Source organism: Typopeltis vanoorti, chromosome 10, assembly GCF_054136105.1.
Source record: "Typopeltis vanoorti isolate ZY-2024b chromosome 10, IOZ_Tvanoo_1.0, whole genome shotgun sequence".
Taxonomy (NCBI): Eukaryota; Metazoa; Arthropoda; class Arachnida; order Uropygi; family Thelyphonidae; genus Typopeltis; species Typopeltis vanoorti.
The window spans coordinates 36635212-36656531 of NC_143558.1; the positions used below are offsets into that span (position 1 = coordinate 36635212).

The following is a 21320-nucleotide window of genomic DNA, read 5'->3' on the forward strand; positions in this document are numbered from 1 at the left end:
CACGTGACTGTTTTTTATTTATTTTATTATTTTTTTATTTTTATTTATTTTAAACTAGCTAACACCTTTTATTCTCTTATAGTGAATAGGCGGGGCCGTTTTTTGCCCTATCGTACGTTTGGAGATAGTTCGATTCTAGTCGCCGAGTAGAGGAACTTTTTCAGTCTATTTTCGACCGGTTCCTGAATTAGTCGATCTCTGACAGTGGCAAGCGGGTTTTTTTCTCCCTGTGTTTTCTCGATGTTACTCTGATTTTCGTCCCGTAAACTCAAAAAAATCGACCGTAGAACCAAAACTATTTTTCAGACATTAAAATTATTGTGTTAGAGTTAGAGACCACGAGATGGCAGCACTTGTTACCGCGCTCTTCAGTTCGTGCCGCTTAAATGAGTGCTCTCCCTTGGGGATTGCACTTATTCAAGAACTCACTTGAGATGTTGCCACCTCAGTAACATATCAAGTTACATTTTTTGGTTGACTGCAGTGGATCATTTAATACTGAATAAGTCACTGCATCCAGTCGCTTAGTTTACATGAAGCGAGTTTAATAGTTTAATTCTGGTTAAGTTACTAGATTCGAGTTGAGTAAGCTCTTAGCAATAAGTGTGGTTATTGTTTCTGGTTAACATTCACGATTTCAGCATGCTTTTTATAGTATTGCTGAGTCTTTTACCGCTCAGTTTATCTACAAAGTCAGACGGAATGAAAACTATAAAAACTGACGACCAAGAACGAAGAGCAATTGAATTTGCTATGCTAAAACTCAATGAGCAATCAGAGTTATTATATTGGAAGAAAATGGTAGAGATGAAGGATATAAAATCTGAGGTACGATATCATTTATTGTTAGAATGTAATTTGTCGAAAGTATCAGCCTACATGTAATTGTTTTTAGCTGCTAACATCTCTCTCTCTCTCTCTCTCTCTCTCTCTCTCTCACTTCAATACATATCCCCCCATCCTATTTCTCCCCCAATGTTCTCTTTCTATGCCAACTCTCATCCATGTTTGTTGAGTAGTTTTTCTTAATTTTTGTTAAAATGAATTCATTTTCAGACAATCCGAAGTTCTTTTCTGATTTCATTTAGCATTTTTCGACGGTTCTTCTCAAAAATTGCAATTCATCTGGAAACTTCTGTGCAATTCGACGAATGTTTCATTGTCTCGGTTTGTTACATTTTCATTGTATTTTATTTTCTGCTTCTATTTTTATTTTATTTTATTTATTTTTACTCCAAACGTTATCTTTTGCCCTGTTCTTCGACACAGGAATAGTAATTTAATTATGAATTGTTAGGACAAGAAATCAGCCTCCATACATTATATTGCAGTGTCTAATAGTTATATATATATTGGTATCCAAAATCAAACGACAAATCATATTTTTACATGAAAAAATGTTCAAGCCCGCTGCCAAATGTGGACATCAATTTATTGCAGCTTACTAATAAATTATGTTACTAAAAATGTGTTATAAATTTCGTACAAATTAAATTGCAATACGTTTTTTTGCAAAAGTCACAAATTTGTTAAAATTTGCTAAATACGTAGTTAAGGAATGAATATATAGTGCTTATAGAAAACTATGCAGAGAGACATTGCAGTATGGAATACGTCCACCCCACACTGCGATGCATCTCTCACAACGTCGTACCGTGCTTGCCACCAAATGATTCAGGAGTTCTTCAGGCATATTGGACCACTCCTTCAGAGCAAGGATAATGCCTTGTTTTTCTGATTCGATAATTTCCAGCAGCAATGCATCCTAAACCTGCTCTATAGAATTCAGATCTGGGGAGCGTGGTAGACACTCGATTCGATTAATATCCTTGGTCACAGAAGTATCTCCACTATCGTGTACTCCACTACATTGTGGCGTGGCGTCGCATTGTCATTGTTAAAAATGAATTATTCGCAGACAGCATCACGGAACAATCGAACATGACATTGACGAACTTCGTTACAATATCGTCAACCAGTCAAACTTGGTTTTCTCATCACTTGTAGCCAGGTGCGTCTATTAAACATAATGCCTCAGCACACAATGACCCCAGCGCCGCTGTATCTATTCCTTTCAAGAACTTTCTTGCGATCATATGTAGTACCACTTTTACGCCAGATCAAGTTCCGTCTGAGAATTCGGATGATAGACTAAAACGACCTTGTGTGTAAAGAGTACATTAACCAATCGGTGACTTGTCCAATTTTTATGAATACACACGCCACAGAAAATGTGCTCTACGGTGAGCTTTGGATAAACGAACACACACACACACACACACACACACACACACACACACACACACACACACACACACACACACACACACACACACACACACACACACACACACACACACACACACACACACACACACACACACACACACTACAAGCCCCTCAGTGTATAGGCCTACATTTTGCAGATGTCTTACCACAGTCTGTCGAGAGATTGGCGCACCTGTGCTTTAATCAAGCCGACTTGCAAGCTGCCCTCCCGTGATGCGTCGATTGCTGTTATAGCCAAAGATCTGTCGTAGAACGAGAACGACCCTCTTAGCAAACGTCTGGAACATGCTACATTGGTTTGAAACGCTACCCCTGAGCCTGGCTACAATGCTATGTGAGATTACAAACTGTCTGGCAACATCAGTAATTCTGCAGTATTCAAGCTTTCACTTAATTATTCCCCGCGTGATATCATTTAGATATCTTTGAGACACTACAAGGCATCCAAGTTTGCAACTTTATTCCTTTACGAAAAGAGCTTCCTTCAAACACAATTCGCTCAGCAAAGCCTTTTATCCTGTTGATATTTAACATTATTATTATTACGTGACACCTCCAGGGAGTCCAAAGATTCATCGAGTGAGGGTTACTACACTACAATTTTCCATCTCCACCACTCAATCCACCAACTACACCGAACTGTAACTACCATCATCATCCACACCAACGCCATCTATCACTCACGAACAGTAGTATATCCACATAAAATCAAAAAAATCCATGCCCACGGCGGGATTCAAACGCACAGTGTTTTTGCCGGAGAGTACCGTAGATACAGTAAACATTTAGCCAACCAGGCCGGCCGTACATCACTCCTTTGGCTCTATTCAAAAATTTCAACGTGTACCCGTTTTGTACTCGAAATCATTAGTTACACAAATTGCCACAAGATGAATCGTTTGAATTTGCAATCCTCAGAAATAGTGTTTGTCCTTAAGTTTCGGACGCTAGTGTATATATATATTAAATTTTCGGGAAGATTGTCCTGGCACTGGCATTTTGACTTTCAGTATCTTCGGCAAGATTTATTTAGTCTTTGATCTTTTTCAAATTGAAATCTTCCACTGAAAATTTATTTTATCAAAGAGATTTGTATTCTTTTACACATTGTACATTCAGTGTTGCAAAGGTTTTGCAACATCGCCTTGTTAAGCTTTAGAATTAGGTAGACGGGAGTGTTCGGATGCGAAATATACACTTCCGAGAGTGGTCTGAAAAGTTCTCGGCCTAACAATGAAAAAACGAATTTATAATTTCAAAACTATTTTTATTTTTAAACATAATCTCAATTATGACTAATACATTTATTTCAGCTATTCTCCAGCACCATTATCCCGTCCTTGTAGTGGTTCTCAGTAAGATCTGCAAAATACCTCTTTACAGCTCCAATCACCCCTTGATTCGATGAAAAACGGACCAGTGAGGAAGATTTTTAGTTTTGGGAAGAGTTAGAAGTCAGAGGAAGCCAAATCTGCGGAACAGGGTGGATGTTCCAACAATTCATAGTGCAGATCCCTTAATTTTTCTATTGCCAAAACACCTTTGTGGGCAGGTGCATTGTCCTGGTGAAAGATGATTTTTCTTCTGCAAACCGAGTTTTTTTCTCATGAATTGTTTTCTTGTAGTCTGGTTAAAAATCGGAATAATGTTCCCCGGTTGTTGTTGTTTTACCCTTTTTAAGATAATTAATAATCGATATGCGTTTAGCATCACCCAAATCACTGATTATGACCTTTCCTGCTGATGAAACCGACTTTGTCTTCTTTGGTGCTGAACAACCGGCTTCTGTCCACTGTTTTGACCTGTTTGGATTCTGATGTGTAATGGTAAATCCAACTCTCATCCATAATAATTAATCGGCGCACAAAATCAGTTTTATTCTTGTTAAAATGCTCCGAGCACTATTCAGAGATTTTCATGCGAGTACGTTTTTGATCTGCTGTGAGCAAGCGCGACACCCACCTTGCGCAAAGCTTTTTCATTTGCAATTCTTCATGCAAAATATATCCTACACGTTTTTTTTTTTAAATGCCTATAGTCTCAGCAATTCCACGCACTTTGACTCGCCGGTCATGCAATCCCATATCGTGCACTTGATCAATGATTTCTGTTGTTGTTACACTTTTTGGACGTCCTTCATGTGGATCATCTTCAAGGCTGGTACGGCAACGTTTAAACTACGCAGCCCATTTCTTAATTGTCGAAAACGAAGGAGAAGAGTGCCCATAAACTTTTATGAACTTCGAATGAATTTCTTTTGGCGTTAAACCTTCTTTTACAAAGAATTTTATAACCGCACGATACTCAATTGTATCCACTTCGAGGGATGCGACAACACTTCTGCTTCAGACAATTGTATAAAAGAAACTATTTGTTAGAGTGATTTGCAATTTCAAATGGATGCTTATTGGTACAACTAAGATGTTCCAACTTAGAAAAAAAATTCTTGCTGATAGTGTTGCCATCTATGGTCGAAGCGGAGAACTTTTCTGACCATCATCGAATTTAGGAAATTGTGAGTGAGGAAATGAGAGATCCTGGAATGGTGGTGGAGAGGATTGATGGATGTTAGTGGTCATATTGCTAAATTTGTGAAGACATCACAATGGATTATTGATGAAGAGTATCTACCGACGCATAAAAATGAAGACCTTCGGTTCCATTGTATAAGGCAGAATTAGGCAGAAAATGGATTACTATATGGATAATATGGATGAGATGATTTCCGCAACTTGGTTTCATGGTGATAATATCTTGGAACTTAGGACGATTGCATAAAGTAATGTCTGGTCTCCGGAATGTTGGTTATGAAAACCGATTTAATGAATGCCATCTGCAGAGTTTCATGACTAGGACGACGCAGTGAATATAATTGAGACATAAGTTGTTGGGTTGTATAAGTTGACTAGTTTTAACTCGATGAAGACATCAGAGATATTTTTCATAGAACAGATGGAAACTGAATAAGAAAGGCGGAGTTAGAGGGAAGGTGAAGGGCAAGTTTTGTTTCATGGAGAATGGTTTTTGAGTGGAATGCATTGCATGCAAGTGTGGCGAATGCAGAAACAATTGAGTTTTAATGTACAGTTCAGTAATCTTTTCATGCGGCAGTAGAGACCTGCAAAGATTCTTTCGGCTCTATAGAGACAATAATAATAATAATTCTTAGTGAAGTGCATTTAACATTTTTGACAATTCATCTATTGATTCCGAAAGAAACATCATCATCATCATCATCATCATCATCATCATCATCATCATCATCATCATCATCATCATCATCATCATCATCATCATCATCATATCTTCAATTGGTGGAATCTGGTTATATTAGTGACACTTTCATGAGTGCTGAAGTCTCAGAAGCCTTCCTCTCTCTATTTCTTTTTCCCTATCTTTAATTTTAACGAATGTGTCTATTTTTAAACTGTAAATTTTTAGGGTCAAGATTCATGCTCAATTATGCATATAATCTGTCCTATCTTTTAATATTATGAGTGAGCTAGAGTATTTACTAGATTAGTGGAAGCAATTAAAGCTAGTAATTGCTGTTTCATCAACACTTTCCGGTTAGAAACGTTTTTTGTATTGGATGCAATACAAGACTGTTCAATTTCAACAGGTGCCTGTGTAGCCTTGAAGAAACAGCATTTGAATCCATAGAACTAGGAAGCTCACAGAAAGATCGTTCCAGGTTCGATTCTGGTCACTGATTAGATGAGCTTCTTCTAAGCATTTCTCTCACTGGTTCCGGAGATATTTGATTCAAGGAATAACTAGTGAAAATCTTGTTTTTTTCCTTCCCCCCCCCTTAAGTTCTCAAAGAATTTTGATTTGTTGATAGATTTTACTCACTATAAGTAAATGCCTGAAGGATGGAGTCTGGCTGCCTACTCGTCTTCAAACGTTATTAGCACTACAGAAACTCCACCTGCTAAAGGTTAAATGAAAAATTGTTTTTATTTATTTATTTTTACCATCTACAAATGAATGTCATTCATTAGAAATATGACTGATTTTAATTAAAAATTTGCACAATCTGAGCTTTTTAAATGCAGAAGAGGAAGCCCCCCCCCTCCACCCGAGTTACGGACTAGTAGACCAGTTCTCCTTGAATTCAAATGACTCGAATTTTGAAGACTCGACACTCAGGTTAGCCCCTGAGTTTCAAAATGTTTCAAATACCTTCACAAAAAACGTGACACAAAAACGTTACAAAAAAGGCTACATTCAAAAAACGTTTACAAACAAAATAGGGGATTGGCAGTGGGCAGCCCCCCCCGTCTTCTATATTAGCTAACATCTTTTTTGAAGATTTCGAACAAAAGGCAATCTCCTCAGCTACTCGTAAACCAAAAATTGGGCTGAGATTTGTAGATGACATATTTCTTATCTGAGATCACGGCACCGATAACCTTCAGTCTTTTTTAATTCATTTAAATAACTTCCACAAGACATCAAATTAACAATGGAGGTTGAAGAAAATGGATCTCTTCCCTTCCTGGACGTACGACTTACTCAGACATCTGATTCTATAAATATCTCGATCTTTAGAAAATCTACACACACACACACAGATAAATACCGGCATGCGTCCCATCACTATCCTGCACAGAAAGTGGGTATCATCTCAACTCTAGCACATCGTGCCAGGTCTATACTGTCAGATGATGAAGAGCTAAAAAATGAACTACAACATCTACAAAGAACCTTCACAAGTAATGGCTACTCGTCCAAAACTATTAATAAGCATCTATACCGCCGCCATCAAAAAAACTCAGAAGCACAAGACAACCCCAAAGGTTATATCTCTTTACCATACATCAGCTCGCTCTCCACGAAACTATGAAGAATTTTACGAAAGTTCAACATAAAACCTTGCTTCTCTACTCTTCCTAAACTAAGATTGATTTTAAGCAAAGACTAACAAGCTCACAACCCTCTACAATTCCCAGGAGTGTACAAAATCACGTGTGACTGCGGGAAACAATACTATGGCCAAACTGAAAAATCCATCCTCCTACGTCTGGAAGAACACCAGAGGGACATTGCCTACAAAAGAACTAGAGCAAGTGCCCTGTCATGCCATCTACTGTTTTCAGTAAACACAAATGACGAAGGCCGTCAACATGAGATAAACTGGACAACAATTTCTAACATCATATATGCCGTGACGAGGTGGAGGGCCGCATAGTCGAGTGTGAGGAAATTGTTATGGACCCTCATCATATAAATAATAACCTTAGTTATAATCTACCGGACTCTTTCAGCTCTGCCATCCGATATTGGCACACTCGTGAAGTCAGACGCATGCAGATGCCCAACAATAGAACTTCAACACATCGGTAATTATTGCTTCTGATTTGGTACGTGCTGAAGAAAAGTTTGGTTCATAAATTTTATTGATTAATGTCGACAAACGGTCACTTGCGCGAAAACTTTGGCCGAGACCCACGGCATCCTTATGTTTCTGCCTATATAGATGATGGTTGATGTCGCTTCTGCCTCCATGATGAACGGAAAAATGGATATTATGATTTTGGCATACTACTTGTGTTCAATCACTACACAGCTTGTCCAGTTGAATAAATTTGAATTCTTTCTGCAGATGATCATTAAAACTGCAGTTTCGCCTCTTTGACATTGCAAGGATAGACTTAAAGCTTTAAAAAATAAGACTTAAAAGTTTAAAAAAAGCTTTAAAGTTAGCATACGAGCAAAACAAAAAACTAACGCTACAGCGTTAGTTTTTTCCTGACTAAGATCCGACAAATTCGCACACGTGTGACATCCTCTGAATAGGTTTGGAATTCTCTATGAGCATTTTCTTTTTGCTACCACAAATAAATAGTTATTTCTTATTATTTCAAATGAATATTAGCTCTGTAATAGAGTTTGTTATTTTCTATTACAGTACAACACACAAAGGTTTAACTTTTTTTTTTTAAACCAATACATATAATTCTAATCAATAAATAAATCGTGTGAATTTCTTCAGTGTAGATTTTTCAAATGTGTTATCTTAAAACTGTGTCCTTTTGCTTGCAAGAGTTGACACAGTTTCTTGAAATATTTGAGGGCTTGCATGAACAAATAAGACTTTTAATTCACCGAGTGGATTTTCGAAAAAAAAAAGAAAGAAAGAAAGAAAAGTCTCTGGTTAGTTTGTGGCAAGAAATTTCACAAGAAAAAAAAGAGAAAAAAAAGTCTGTGTAAAATAACAAAAAGGCAGTTGACTATTTTTCCTTATAGTTACTGTACGTTTTGGGTTCTGTCCAAAATGACATCATAGGTTTGAAGTCTTAACGCCGTTTTGTTTGGAATTCAGGGTGCGGCTAGAGTATGGAATTCTGGTAGATTTGTTATTAAGCCTCGTAATTTTTTTTATCTCTATTTTACTTTAAATTTCAGTTAACTACACTTTTCTAGTCAGAATAACTGAGCAATAAATAAATAAATAACTGAGTGTCCTTCTCTGACTATTAATTTTACCTTCGATTCCTTGTGCTCTTAAGAGTAACTGATATTGAGACAAACAAGGTTTTGAACTCACCGTTAGCATTTTCTTTTAGAATCCAAAAACACAATTACATTATTCGCTATCACATCAGGTTTTTTTTTCTAAACCAAACTTTTTTTTTACGAGTTTGGGAAAGGTGATGGGTTTAACTATCTACTTTCTCTCTGTAAAATAACCAAATTCTAACAGTCATACTTTCAGTACGACTGTTTTTTTCTAGACTGGTGGAGGTATCTACAGATATAGTAACAAATTGTCACTTTTCAGGTCTTATTTAAAATGCATAACACATCAACGACACCCTTTTTACACATTTTATTAGAGTTAAATATTATTTACAATGTATTTACTGAATCTAACATACAAAAAATTAATAAAGTAAAAAAGACCATCTTATTGTTTGGTCCTTAATATGCTCATTGTTAATTTTGTGCTGTTGTTCAAAGGTTCTTCCCATGGTTGAGGAACTGCCATCATCTGGTTTTCGACAATGTGACTATCGTCTGCAAATTTCTTCATTTGGTGATCGTTGGGAATTTATTACTGTAGTAAAATTAAGGGTTGTGTATTTATTTCTTTGAATCCAATACGTATACTTCTGAGAATTATTAAAAGCACAGAAACATTCTCTATGTTCCCCAAAGCATTTAAAAGTACACGTTATGTTTTCACGTTTTGGGCATCCAATTTCATTTAAATCAAGAACAGGCCTCCTTATTAACATCGTTAATATTTTTGATTTTTCTCTTCCTTTGGCAAGTAATATATGATATTTGCATGTTGATTCTATCATCCAATTTCTTAGTTTTTCCAAAGATAGTGAATCAATTTCCCACTTCAGCTGATGGTTATATTTTATTAACCAAGAATTTTGTTTTTTAACTCTTTCAAGTAATTCATTCCAACTACAAGGTGATTTTGTCAACGCATATCTTAAAATAATTCCATAAGAAATACAAATTTCTTTAGGAAATAAATTTGAAGTCTTATTGAAAAAATATTGACAATCAATTATACCAATGATAACTGAAGATTCGTATTTTCACCAGCTGTCGAATTTTCACATTCGTTTTCCTTCATTCTTCTTACATTACTTCATATGGCACCACAAATTAATAGTTAATTATTATTTCGCTGATTATTAAGCCCTGATCTTATATTTTATTTTAACTTTCTGTTACAAAATTCTAAACAATTAGAACTTTTCACAAAGATACTTTCGAAGAATTTTGTGGCTCACCCTTTATTTTTACATTACCAGACACAAAACACCACAACACAATACAGCAGCTGCACTGGATGAACGATTAAGTCCAAAGTCACTCAACTTGATCGTTTTTCCTTGTAGTACTGTTTACCTGACCCAACCCTATCCTGACCGTTCCTTCAAAAATGAACCTTTCGTGCAGATGACTCAACAACATGTTTTCACATGCTGCTGGATATACTGATGATGTGTTTTTATCTTACTTTGTGTGGGATAAGGTAAAATTTATATTTGTGTTATCTGGAGAGTGCAAACCTTTTTTCTATACCAAACTTTAGGAGTTTAAGTCACGTTTTTGGGTTAAATTATCTACTGTCTCTGTGTAAAACTGCCAAATTCTAACAAATTCACACAATTTATTTATTGATTAGAATTATATGTATTGGTTTTAAAAAAAAAGTTAAACCTTTGTGTGTTGTAGTGTAATAGAAATTAACAAACTCTATTACAGAGCTGATATTCATTTGAAATAATAAGAAATAACTATTTTTTTGTGGTGGCAAAAAGAAAACACTAACAGAGAATTCCAAACCTAATCAGAGTATGTCATACCTGAGCAAATTTGTTGGATCTTAGTGAGGAAAAGACATTAAAAACTATAGTTAAACTCGTGTGAATGCTAAATCACCTAGTCACCGTGGGAACTGAAAGAGGACAGAAAACTAAGATCCGGAAATTAATGTCTAATCTTCAAGAAAGACTAATGAAAACATAAACACTGTGGGGGAGAAAAAATTCGCACACAGTTATTTATTTATTTATTACTCAGTTATTCTAGCTAGAAAAATGTAGTTAACTGATTTTTAAAATGAAATAGAGAAAAAAAAATTACGAGTCTTAATAACAAATCTACCAGAATTCCAAAAACACGAAGTAGCTAGCAAGCTCAACACTATGAGGTCATTGGGGATGGATAGCTTGGGAAAAACATAGCATGAGAACCGTGTGAAGGAATTAAGGAACAGAACCAAACGAATGAAAATCTAAAGGATGTAGTCAACTAGACTTTCTGGTTATTTACAGAAATATTGTTCTTTCAAACCATGTGTGAGTGTGTGTTGTGCTGCAGATATAAAATTCAACTATTTTGGAATATCTTTTTTGGAATATTCGCATTTAGAAGAGCTATTCTGGAAAGACTGTAAGTAATTTAAATTTTCATTAGAATTTCTAGACTACATATAAAAGGTGATGTAATCCATTTAACTGTCCGTTTTTTTAAATTTATTTTTTAAATGCTATTTAGTTTTTCTCTTGACTGTAAAGTAAAAAATTCCAGTAGCCAAGCATTTTGTAAAAAAGATAACGTTAATTAGAAAAGTAATGAAGTTTAAGATCTTAAATGTAGACAAATCAAAATATTCCGATGAGTTATGTATATGAGAAAAAAAAAGTGTGCGTTTGAGGGGACACCAGCATATAATTAAATTATTCAGAAAAGCCTAAACGCTTCCACCACTAGACTCTGCTATACCCTAAGAATTCCCAGTCTTTTAACAGGAAAAAAATACCCCAAAATGTATTTGAAAATTAGTACAGCCATCTATCTATATACAACCAAAGACAAAACATAACGACAATGACGAATGTGTGTCACCCTGGGAAAATTCCAAGATATCGTATCTCAAAAACATCACCCACAATTCCATAGGCAAACCAAAACACCATGTGATATCACAGAGAGGCATATGTTCCCCAGAAATTTCCAAACAAATAACATCACGATTCCTTATCTCTAAAAACATCCACAATGCTTTACGCGAGCCAACACACCACGTGATGTCCCTGACAGAAGGGTGCCCCAGCGAAATTCCAAACATCCCAAACTCTGTCTTATCACTACCATTACCCACAATTCCATACGCAAACCATTTACTTATCTACACATTCAGGACACGGATGTGCTGCCCCCATTCACCCCTACCTACCCCTATTTTGTTCAGAGTGTCCCACCAATCACGCCACGAATCCTTATCCAGTAATATATCTCCCTTTTCCATTCAAAACAATTACGTCACTTATTTACAATTAACAAATGATGTCACTTATCTTCATCTGATAACAACAAACATTCACGTCACGATTCCTTACCTTATCTTGATCTTGATCTTGTACAAAGTGCCCCACCAATCACGACACGAATCCTTATCTCTAATTATCACGCATAATTCCAACAAAAAGAAAACAAAACAAACATCGTGACGTCACACCATGACACACACACACACACACACACACACACACACACACACACACACACACACACACACACACACACACACACACACACACACACACACACACACACACACACACACACACACACACACAGATGGACTCCAGAAAAATTCCAAACATTCCAAACTCATGACGCAATGCACAAGAAGCATATATCTAAGGAAGATAGGGAAACAGATTTATTTTTAATTAATGACTCACTGAAAAATACGGTGGATTTTAATATATAATATATATATATATACATATATATATACATACATATATATATTATTATTACAGGTGGTGAAAGACGGAACGAACTACTACATAACCTTGGAAATTATCGAAACAACTTGTAAGAAAAGTGATGTCCCTTATGATAAAGCAAAAAACTGTGCTGTTATGAAAGACGCAGTAAGCATATTTCTTTCCAGTTAATAATATATTATTATATTTCTAAATATATATTTTGATGCCACACTTCATCATTTGCATATCTGAACAAATAGATATTATTTTACATACATGAGTAAAGTGAATAACATTATTTTTTTTTCTTTTATGTGATGCTTCTGAGATTTGAAATTTGATTGATCGATAAGATTTGAGTAGGATTTGAAATACTGAGTAATTAATGTTGAATAAGTTAAATATCACATCTGAATTCAGTTTTATTCTCTCTTCGAGATATTACCATTATGATTACTGGATCTCCATTAAGTCAAGACACTCGTTGCAGGAAGTTTGCAATAGATCCCACAGTCTTTCAATTAACTTCCATCACTGCTAGTTTCTTTTCCTTCAATAATGTTCCACATTGACATATCTCTTAACTTTTAAACATCATAATCCAGCCTTGGAACCCCACATTAATTAAGTTATCAAATATCTGTTAACTATGTCCCAAATGCTACTGATATTTTTTCTTCGTGTTTTTTCAATGGTTTGGCTTCTAAACCAATTATAATCACTTGCCTTGTAATTCAACATGGATTCCTTTCTTATAGAAACTTTCATATGTCTACTCACATCATTCTTAATGACTGTCCATATGTTAGGACCGCACAGTTGCTCTCTCTCTACAATTGATTTGGAGATTACATCTTTTTCACAATATTATCCTCTGATTCATTGACCAAATTTAAAACTGTTCATCATAATGTTCTCTCGACCACATCTTGATTGAGTTAATTATCCCTCAAGAATTTCAGTTTTTCTTATTCTGAGAATGAGGTCTCAGCATCTCTACATTACCTGCTTTGCACTACCAGACCTAATCTTCGAAAACATCTCATGCACATCTTTCATCTTCATTCCGTGATCTATAGCAACACCTGACTGAGTATTCTGTATTTCATCTTCCACTTTACACCATACTCTTTCAAAGCTTAATCACCATTTGTCACCATTTTCATCTCAGTTCTTCACTCTGAAAGAATACAGCCCATCTAAGCATAAGTAATAATTAGAGTATAATCAAGATAGAAATTCTTATTATTATTCTTATTACGTGACACCTCCAGGGAGTGACGTAATAGTCACGAGGGAGGAGGGCACCTGCTCTACAACTCTCTGCCTCCACCATTCAAACCACCAACTACAATATATTTCGTACGGGGTTTCCCTCCTTTCCTTCTCCATCCTAAGGGGGAGGAAACTCTTCAAGTTTTTAATTTGAAGAGTTTCATTCATTGTAGAAATAGTAGAAATATGCATCTCTGTGTCTTTGTGTTCTTAACATGAACGGCAACTGCATGTGTTGTCAGTAATGATGAATCTCTTTAGAGTAAGAAATTTATGGTAATATCTATTTTAAGACCCTTATCGACTGCAGGTGAATTAGCTAGTCTTATCAAAAATTAAGTTTTTTTTGTTCTTGAAATTGAAGTTTCGTGTTTTCACAAAACAGATAAATCAGCCAGAGAACCCGAGTACTTATGGCTGTAGCAGGTTATGAATGAGAGGATTATTTAAAAAAACGTTTCTTCTCATATTCCATTTTTGGAATATGAGAGCAGAAAATCGCATCTACTCTCCTTCCCATTTTTTATACTTTATTTGCATAACTACTTTTTTCATTTGCAGTTCTTGTTCGATTGCATTAATCCTTCACTTTAAAACAATTCATGTTATATTTTTCACTCAATTTGTCATTTCTAGTGGTAAATATTTCTTAACTAATTTCAAATTAAAGTACCCCTATTCAAAGCAAAGTGTAGAGAGAAAACCAGAAGACAAATTACCCTCAGACGTGGTGGGTACCCTAGCTAGATCATGGAGAAGAGATTTTGACAAGAAAACAAAATCCGTTCAAAAAAATGGGGGAAAATATCTAAGCAAAAATAGACTGAATTTTACATACTGTGAGCTGTAAGATAATTTTACGAATGATGATTTTACAGTTATCTGACGTGCTTGATGGGTCCCACTTTACTTAAACCTGCCTTTTTGTTTAAATGTTATTATGGGAATGGGGAAAATGCTGCAGCAGTACTTTGCGAGTATTCAGATGTCCTAAAGAATTTTCAAAAAGGCCAAATGACACTAAATGCAGTGTGATACATAATTTGTTGATTTGAAGAGACAGACACCGGGAAGAGGATGTAAATCTGAAATTCACAAATGACTGAAAATGTTTCAACTGCAGTTGAACAATCAAATGAGAATGCTACTCGTATAAACTCAGCCACAGCCAAGAGTTGAAAACTACAGATGCCAGTGTAAAATTCGATAGAGATTAAAAATGCCAAAGCGCTTTACATCGATTTTTGCATAGGTCAATCTCATGAGAACTGTAAATAACCTTGTTTGTTTTTGTATATATTTTGCTAAATATTAATGTAGCTAATCCTATGGGAAGTGATTGTATTTACTGTTTTAACGTCAAAAACAAAGGCAATGCTTTGCCTCCGGCACTTTATATAATAGCTCTATATGAGGGCATAAGAAAGTTGTTTACAGTTATGTGTGTGAGAAAGTTATTTGCGAGCTCTGCGCATAACACCTTTATAGTTATTATCTAAGAGTGCCGCTAGGTTCACACAAGTTTCTGCTGACCGGGAAGATAAAAAAAAAAAGGGAGTGCTCAAAGGAGAACAAAGTGTGGGTCGAACTTTAAAGAATATGAAAGAGTCATGCCGAATTCTTCGGGGTTTACTACCCTTAGTGAAAGGACCCGAGATGGCAAAATAAAACGGGACTGAGCCGAGCATAAGGTGACTTCCAGTCGTCGGAAGAGGAGAGAAAGTCAGAACCACAACAGAGGACAGTCAGAACCAGAGGAGGTTGGAACCGGAGCAGTGACGGCAGAGAAAAGTGGAGAGGCAAGGCCCCAGTTGCTAAGCAGGAGAGTCCAGGTCCAGTTGCCGACAGAGGAGAGCTGAGATCCAGTTACCGAAGAGAGTCAGAGCCAGTGGGCGGCAGTTACAGTCATCGGCGATCGGCCGTTAGAGGCACAGTCATCGGCAATTAATAACAGACGTGGCGGCAGTTAGAAGCAGAGAAGTCGGCAATTAGAAGTAGAAGTTCCCGAAGTAGGATCCAGAGGAGCATTTGCCCGTATGCTGAAACCTCTTGCATGTGCTATTCGAGTATCGCAGATTGCAGTCCAAAAGCCCGCCAATATCCCGACGTGATACCGCTGAAGCAAGACACTCCTGAAGGAAGCCTAATACTTCAGATGAAAGAAATGCCATGAAAAGCATATGCAAGACTCTTGACTGAATGGGCGATACAGAGCCTTTGTAAGTTCCATCCTTTTGTACATTTTCTTATATAATCTAGGAGATATGTTGTAGACGGACTGTTAAAAATTAGTTTAATAGTAATAAGAAATGTCCATAAGAGAACCAATTGGCATATTAGAAGTTGATATCAAATTTGTAAAAATAACTTAGCAGAGAGTTAGTTAACCTTTTTGCGAGTAAACTAGAAGTTTAATAATTTGAATTTGTAAGCAGAGAGTAAATAAGGTTTTGAGTTAAAGAGATTATTTAGTATTGAAGTGAAAGGATTCTAATTTTATGCTAAATATTTTTAGATGGGTAGAGAAAGCAACCTCCCTGTCGTTTGATTCATGTATATTTCATACTAATGTAAATAAATGCGTTTTAATTATTTGTTAAAAGAGTGCTGCTGCCTGATCTTTTATTTTACAATGCACTGTTTCTGAAAATGATCGGACTTGTGAGCGGGGAAACAACTAAGGCATTAAAAGCGCAGTTTAATTACTTAAGAACCACGACTGTTTATATAAACTTTGTTGAAGGAATTTACGCCAGTAAGAGAGAGAGAAAGAGATCTACTGGACGTTTTATTGAGTCTTATGCCGAATATTCATATATTAGATGGTGCAGTCTTACAAATAAATTTTCCAGTGTTCATAGGCATACGACTAGTAAATACGGAAGGTGGATAAACATAGTGTGCAATAGAGTAAGTGAGAAAGGTTACAAGAGAGAAAACACGCACTGCTAATTAATAATAATAATGAATAAAAGAAGATATAACAATAACGAAGCAGACAGCATATTGTTACACCAACATCGGAGAAAATTTTGCGTTAATATTTCTGGCATGCATGGAGATTGATGAGGATTGGCTTTGGAACATTCTGTGGAGTGATGAAGCATTTTGATGTATGTGGAACAGCAGGTTATGGTAAGCGGATCTGCTGCATATGACTATAAAGAATTCCCATGCATTTCAACAAGTTCCCTTACATTCACTGAAGGTTATGGATACGATTTACAGCTAAGTTCATTATTCGGCCATTTTTCTTCGAAATCTATCAAACCGGACCTGTCACCTGCATGGTCATCGCAGCACACTATTAGGACATGTTGCACAGTTTCATCATCATACAGTTGCATCAAAGAGGGTGCCTGTACACAACAGTCTTGATTGCAAGATAGAGTACCTCCCCACGTAGATCATGACGTTCAACAATTATTGTGTTAACATTTCACAGAGGATAGATTAATTAGTCACTCATGTTCTATGAAATGACCACTGTATTCACCAGACCTTAACCCTTGTGACTTTTAGGTTTGGGATTACTTCAAAAGCATGGTGTATGAGGACAAAATTCTTCACTTGGCAGATTTCAAAGACAAAATTGTACATGAAACCTTTCAATAGATCAGTTGCATTTTTGCTGTAGACAATGCTGTATAATAGTATTGGCTATTGGTCTTGCACAAAGCCCAACACGTTGAACATCACTTCCCTTGATCATATATTTCCTCTGTGAGGAAATTATTATTATTATTATTATTATTATTATTATTATTATTATTATTATTATTATCACCCAAGACCCATGGAGTCGGAGACTCATCCAGGTGGTCCTATTATCCTACACACAGCTCATCATACTGTGCTTTAAACACACTCAAATTCTCTGCAGACACCACACTCTCAGACAAGGCAATCCAATGATTCACAGCTCCGCATGCAAAAAACCCGTTTCTCACTCCCCCCTGCTCACACCTTCTTTATATAGTTACCAGGGATAACCTCTGCTTCTCCCCTGATCTCCCACCGTTTTCTGTAAACCCCTTCCAACATTGATCCTACTTGTAAGTCTCTATCATATATCCCCTCATCCTTATATCCACCAGACTCTGCAAACTGGATCTTCTCAATCTTTCCTCATACTCGACATTCCAGAGGTCAGAAACTATCTTAGTTAGTCACCTCTGGGACCTTTCCAACATGTCTTCGTCCTTCTGAAAACCAGGTGACCAAATCTGGCCACGGTAGTCCATATGTGTCCTAATCAAAGCCTTATACAATGGAACAAGAATCTCCCCAATCTACAAGAATCTACAAGTCAGCGTCTTCCGCATTATTCCCAGAAGGCTTTGTGTTGTCTACACAATTTTGGCAATGTGTCCTCTAAATTTCAGATCCTTATCCACTATCACTCCAAGATCTCTTATTTCCTCCACCTCTGACAGTATATCTTCACCAAACATAAATTCTACATTCCATCTGCTAACCATGCCAGCTTGGTTGGCCGAGTGGTTAGCGTATCCACTCTCCAGTTAAAAAACTACGGGTTGGAATCCCGCCGTGGGCATAGATATTTGTTTGTAACAATACGAGTGGTGGTGTTGGTCGGCGGAAGATTGCGTTCGTGTGATGATGAAGGTAGTTGCCGCTGGTGAAGTGGTGGAAACGTAGAGTTGTAGAGCAGGTACCCTCCCTCGATTAGTCTTTGGACTCCCTGGAGGTGTTATGTAATAACAATAATAATAACAATCTTTGTTTCCCAAATTTAAAACCTTACATTTTGCAACATGTAAGGCCACAACATCTTCTCTACTCTTCATGGTTCGTCTCAACTTTGCATCATCTGCAAACAACTGAATATCTCCATCCAAATCTTCGCCAATATCATTAATATACAAGTTAAACAGTAATAGTCCTAAAACAGACCCCCGAGGCACATTATTAGTGACTTTCCTTTTCCTGGATATTGCTCCCCCATACACAACTTGCTAATATCTATCAGATATCCAGTCTCCATTCCCTCTAGTTTGACTATCAATTTATCGTGCGGTAATCTATCAAAAGCCTTTACAAAATCTAAGTATATCACTCTCCTCTGTCCAAGGAAGCAGTCACCTTATTGTAATAAGTATGTAGATTACTAAACATGACCTCCTTTTAGCAGATCCACGCCGTCCATCAAAGATAATACCGTTGTTGTCAACCTAAATGACAGCTGTATGTGACATTTTGTCACAAAGGGCTGTCATACTGGTTCTCTTTACAGATTGCTCTGAATAGGGGTAATTTAATTTGAAACACCCTGTATTTTTGGTACTTCTCCCTTCAAATTATCCCACCCATGGAACTGTTCCAAAGCTAGTTTCTAAGATTATTATAGTCACCTGCCTTATAATTCTACATGAATTTCTTTCCCCTTGATACTTCTCTGTGTCTTTTCATCCTCCAAGTTCACCCTATTAGAGACAATGTAGATTACATGGTCTACACTGTCTCTAATAGGGTGTAGGAAGAATAGCATCTCAATTACAATCAGATACTATTCTGCCAAAACTCCAAAACATGATTCTTATGTTCCCTCTACTATTTGTTGCCAATGGGATTTGTTCCTTAAGAGTTCTAGAATTTCCATTCCCTTACTACTGTATGTTGCTGTTTCCTATGCCCAGTTTATGCTCCTATCTACTATAATTATTTCTCTCTTTGCACTTGTCAATACTTTCCCTAAACATTCCGTGCCTGTCATTTTCTGTATATACCTCCATCTCACACCTTACACTCTCATAACCATCAATGTCATCTCCTACAAAATTCTCTACTCTGAGAGGACTCAACTCATAAGTAACACTCCACCACAATTACCCCCACCATCTTGCCAAAATATGCCACACTTCTATTTCTGTTCTGATTCAGAAAAACCTCTTCTTCTTCTGTACACAATGTTTCACTGATTCTAAATCATCTTTGGAGTAGTTGAGGCTATCAGACCCATCTATTCTTTCCCGTGATTCCTGATACCTTACATCTGTATAAGGAAACATTACTGCATTATCAGTCTTCCTATACCTATTATTAGTTCCTCTCCTTTCCACACATTCTCACATCTCCCAAGCAGCTATCAAGAGTCCACTCTGGTTGCCATCGCCCCCCTACCCAGCAACCAGTTTCCTACACAACACTCACCTCCCCAGAGAATAATAATTTCTCCAGATACCTGCATCCCTCTATGTTCAAATGTAGCCTATTTCTTGCACACAGCTCTCTTCTATCATCCTCCATATATTCCAGACTTCTCTTTTGGCAAATTTCTGTTTCATGTTATTCATTATTGATGCTCTTCATGTCAATTCTACATTATTATATTTGTGTTCACTATATTTCTTTACGCCTTTTTGCTGCACAATTCCTAATAACCTCAGATCTCTAGCCACCTGATTCACTATAACTCTCAGGTCATTTGTGCCAACCATCTCTATCATCTCATCCACATTCTCACATTGTTTCATTACCATGGTAATGAAGATTGTGAAAATTAAAGCATTGTTTTACCAGACAAGCACTCCTCTAATATTCTATTCTGCACACCACAAATCACTGAATCTCCGTATATCACCCCCCTCCCCTCCAAAAAAAAATCCATTTTGTCCTTTCTCAAATGGATCGCCCTCTCTCTCTCTTTATCTCTTCCTCCTTGTTCTCTCACTTTATCTTCAAGTCGTCTCTTCCTTGCTGCACTTTTAAATGATGAGCATACACGCTATGGGTGCAATGTGCTAGCAAATCATGTATGATACGCGCAATATATAATCTTTAATCAGTCGTAGGCTAGGGAAACCAATGCGCTTAGTTAACACATATAAGGTAGTCACTGTAAATGAAATTTATGTCAGAAAAATACTTCATACCCAAATACTTCATACCCAAATACTTCAAAACACAACATTCCATACACAGTCTTACCAACTCAGATTAAATTAACTCTAAATTTGGAATAAAATCCCTAATAATTATTACTAATTTTTTTCTTTTCACCTCATTTTACAATTCATCTTGCTCTTTACCTGCTAGTGGGCATATATTCTGACACAATTCCTACCATTAGATCTCATAAGAGCTCCTTACTTTTATTCCAATGCTGAATGGATTGTCAGTATAATGCAAATACATCGCAGTATAATGCAAATGCATTGACTCTCGCTATAACATTATAACAAACACACTTAAGTACAATGCTCTTCTAAAGATAACTCACTTTAGAAAGGCATCCAATATAAGTGATGTGGAAGAGCAGGAGAGTAAGACGAGAGATTGAAGACGTGGTTACGAATGGGGAAGTGAGTGGTATGAGTATAGAAAATGAGAGAATGGGTGTTCAAGAGGAGAAGGGAAACGGGGAGGCTCAGGGTGGACAGGGGTACACAGCGTGAGAAAGGTGGATGCTCCAAGAGGAGGTGAGAGTATATGTAGACAGAAGGAAAGGAATGGGATGACCTGGGATCAAGAGGAAAC

At 36.6% G+C, this 21320-nt stretch overlaps 1 protein-coding gene across 1 annotated transcript in view; it reads left to right on the forward strand.

Annotated features, from left to right (window-relative positions):
- The first annotated feature begins 430 nt into the window (after positions 1–430).
- LOC150102338 (cystatin-1-like) overlaps positions 431–21320 on the forward strand; it is a 35898-nt gene continuing 15008 nt past the window's right edge. The window contains exons 1-2 of the mRNA XM_090399220.1: positions 431–828; positions 12597–12710. Of these exons, the coding sequence (XP_090255346.1) occupies positions 643–828; positions 12597–12710 (300 nt within the window). The 5' untranslated portion in view covers positions 431–642. The remainder of the gene's footprint in view (positions 829–12596; positions 12711–21320) is intronic.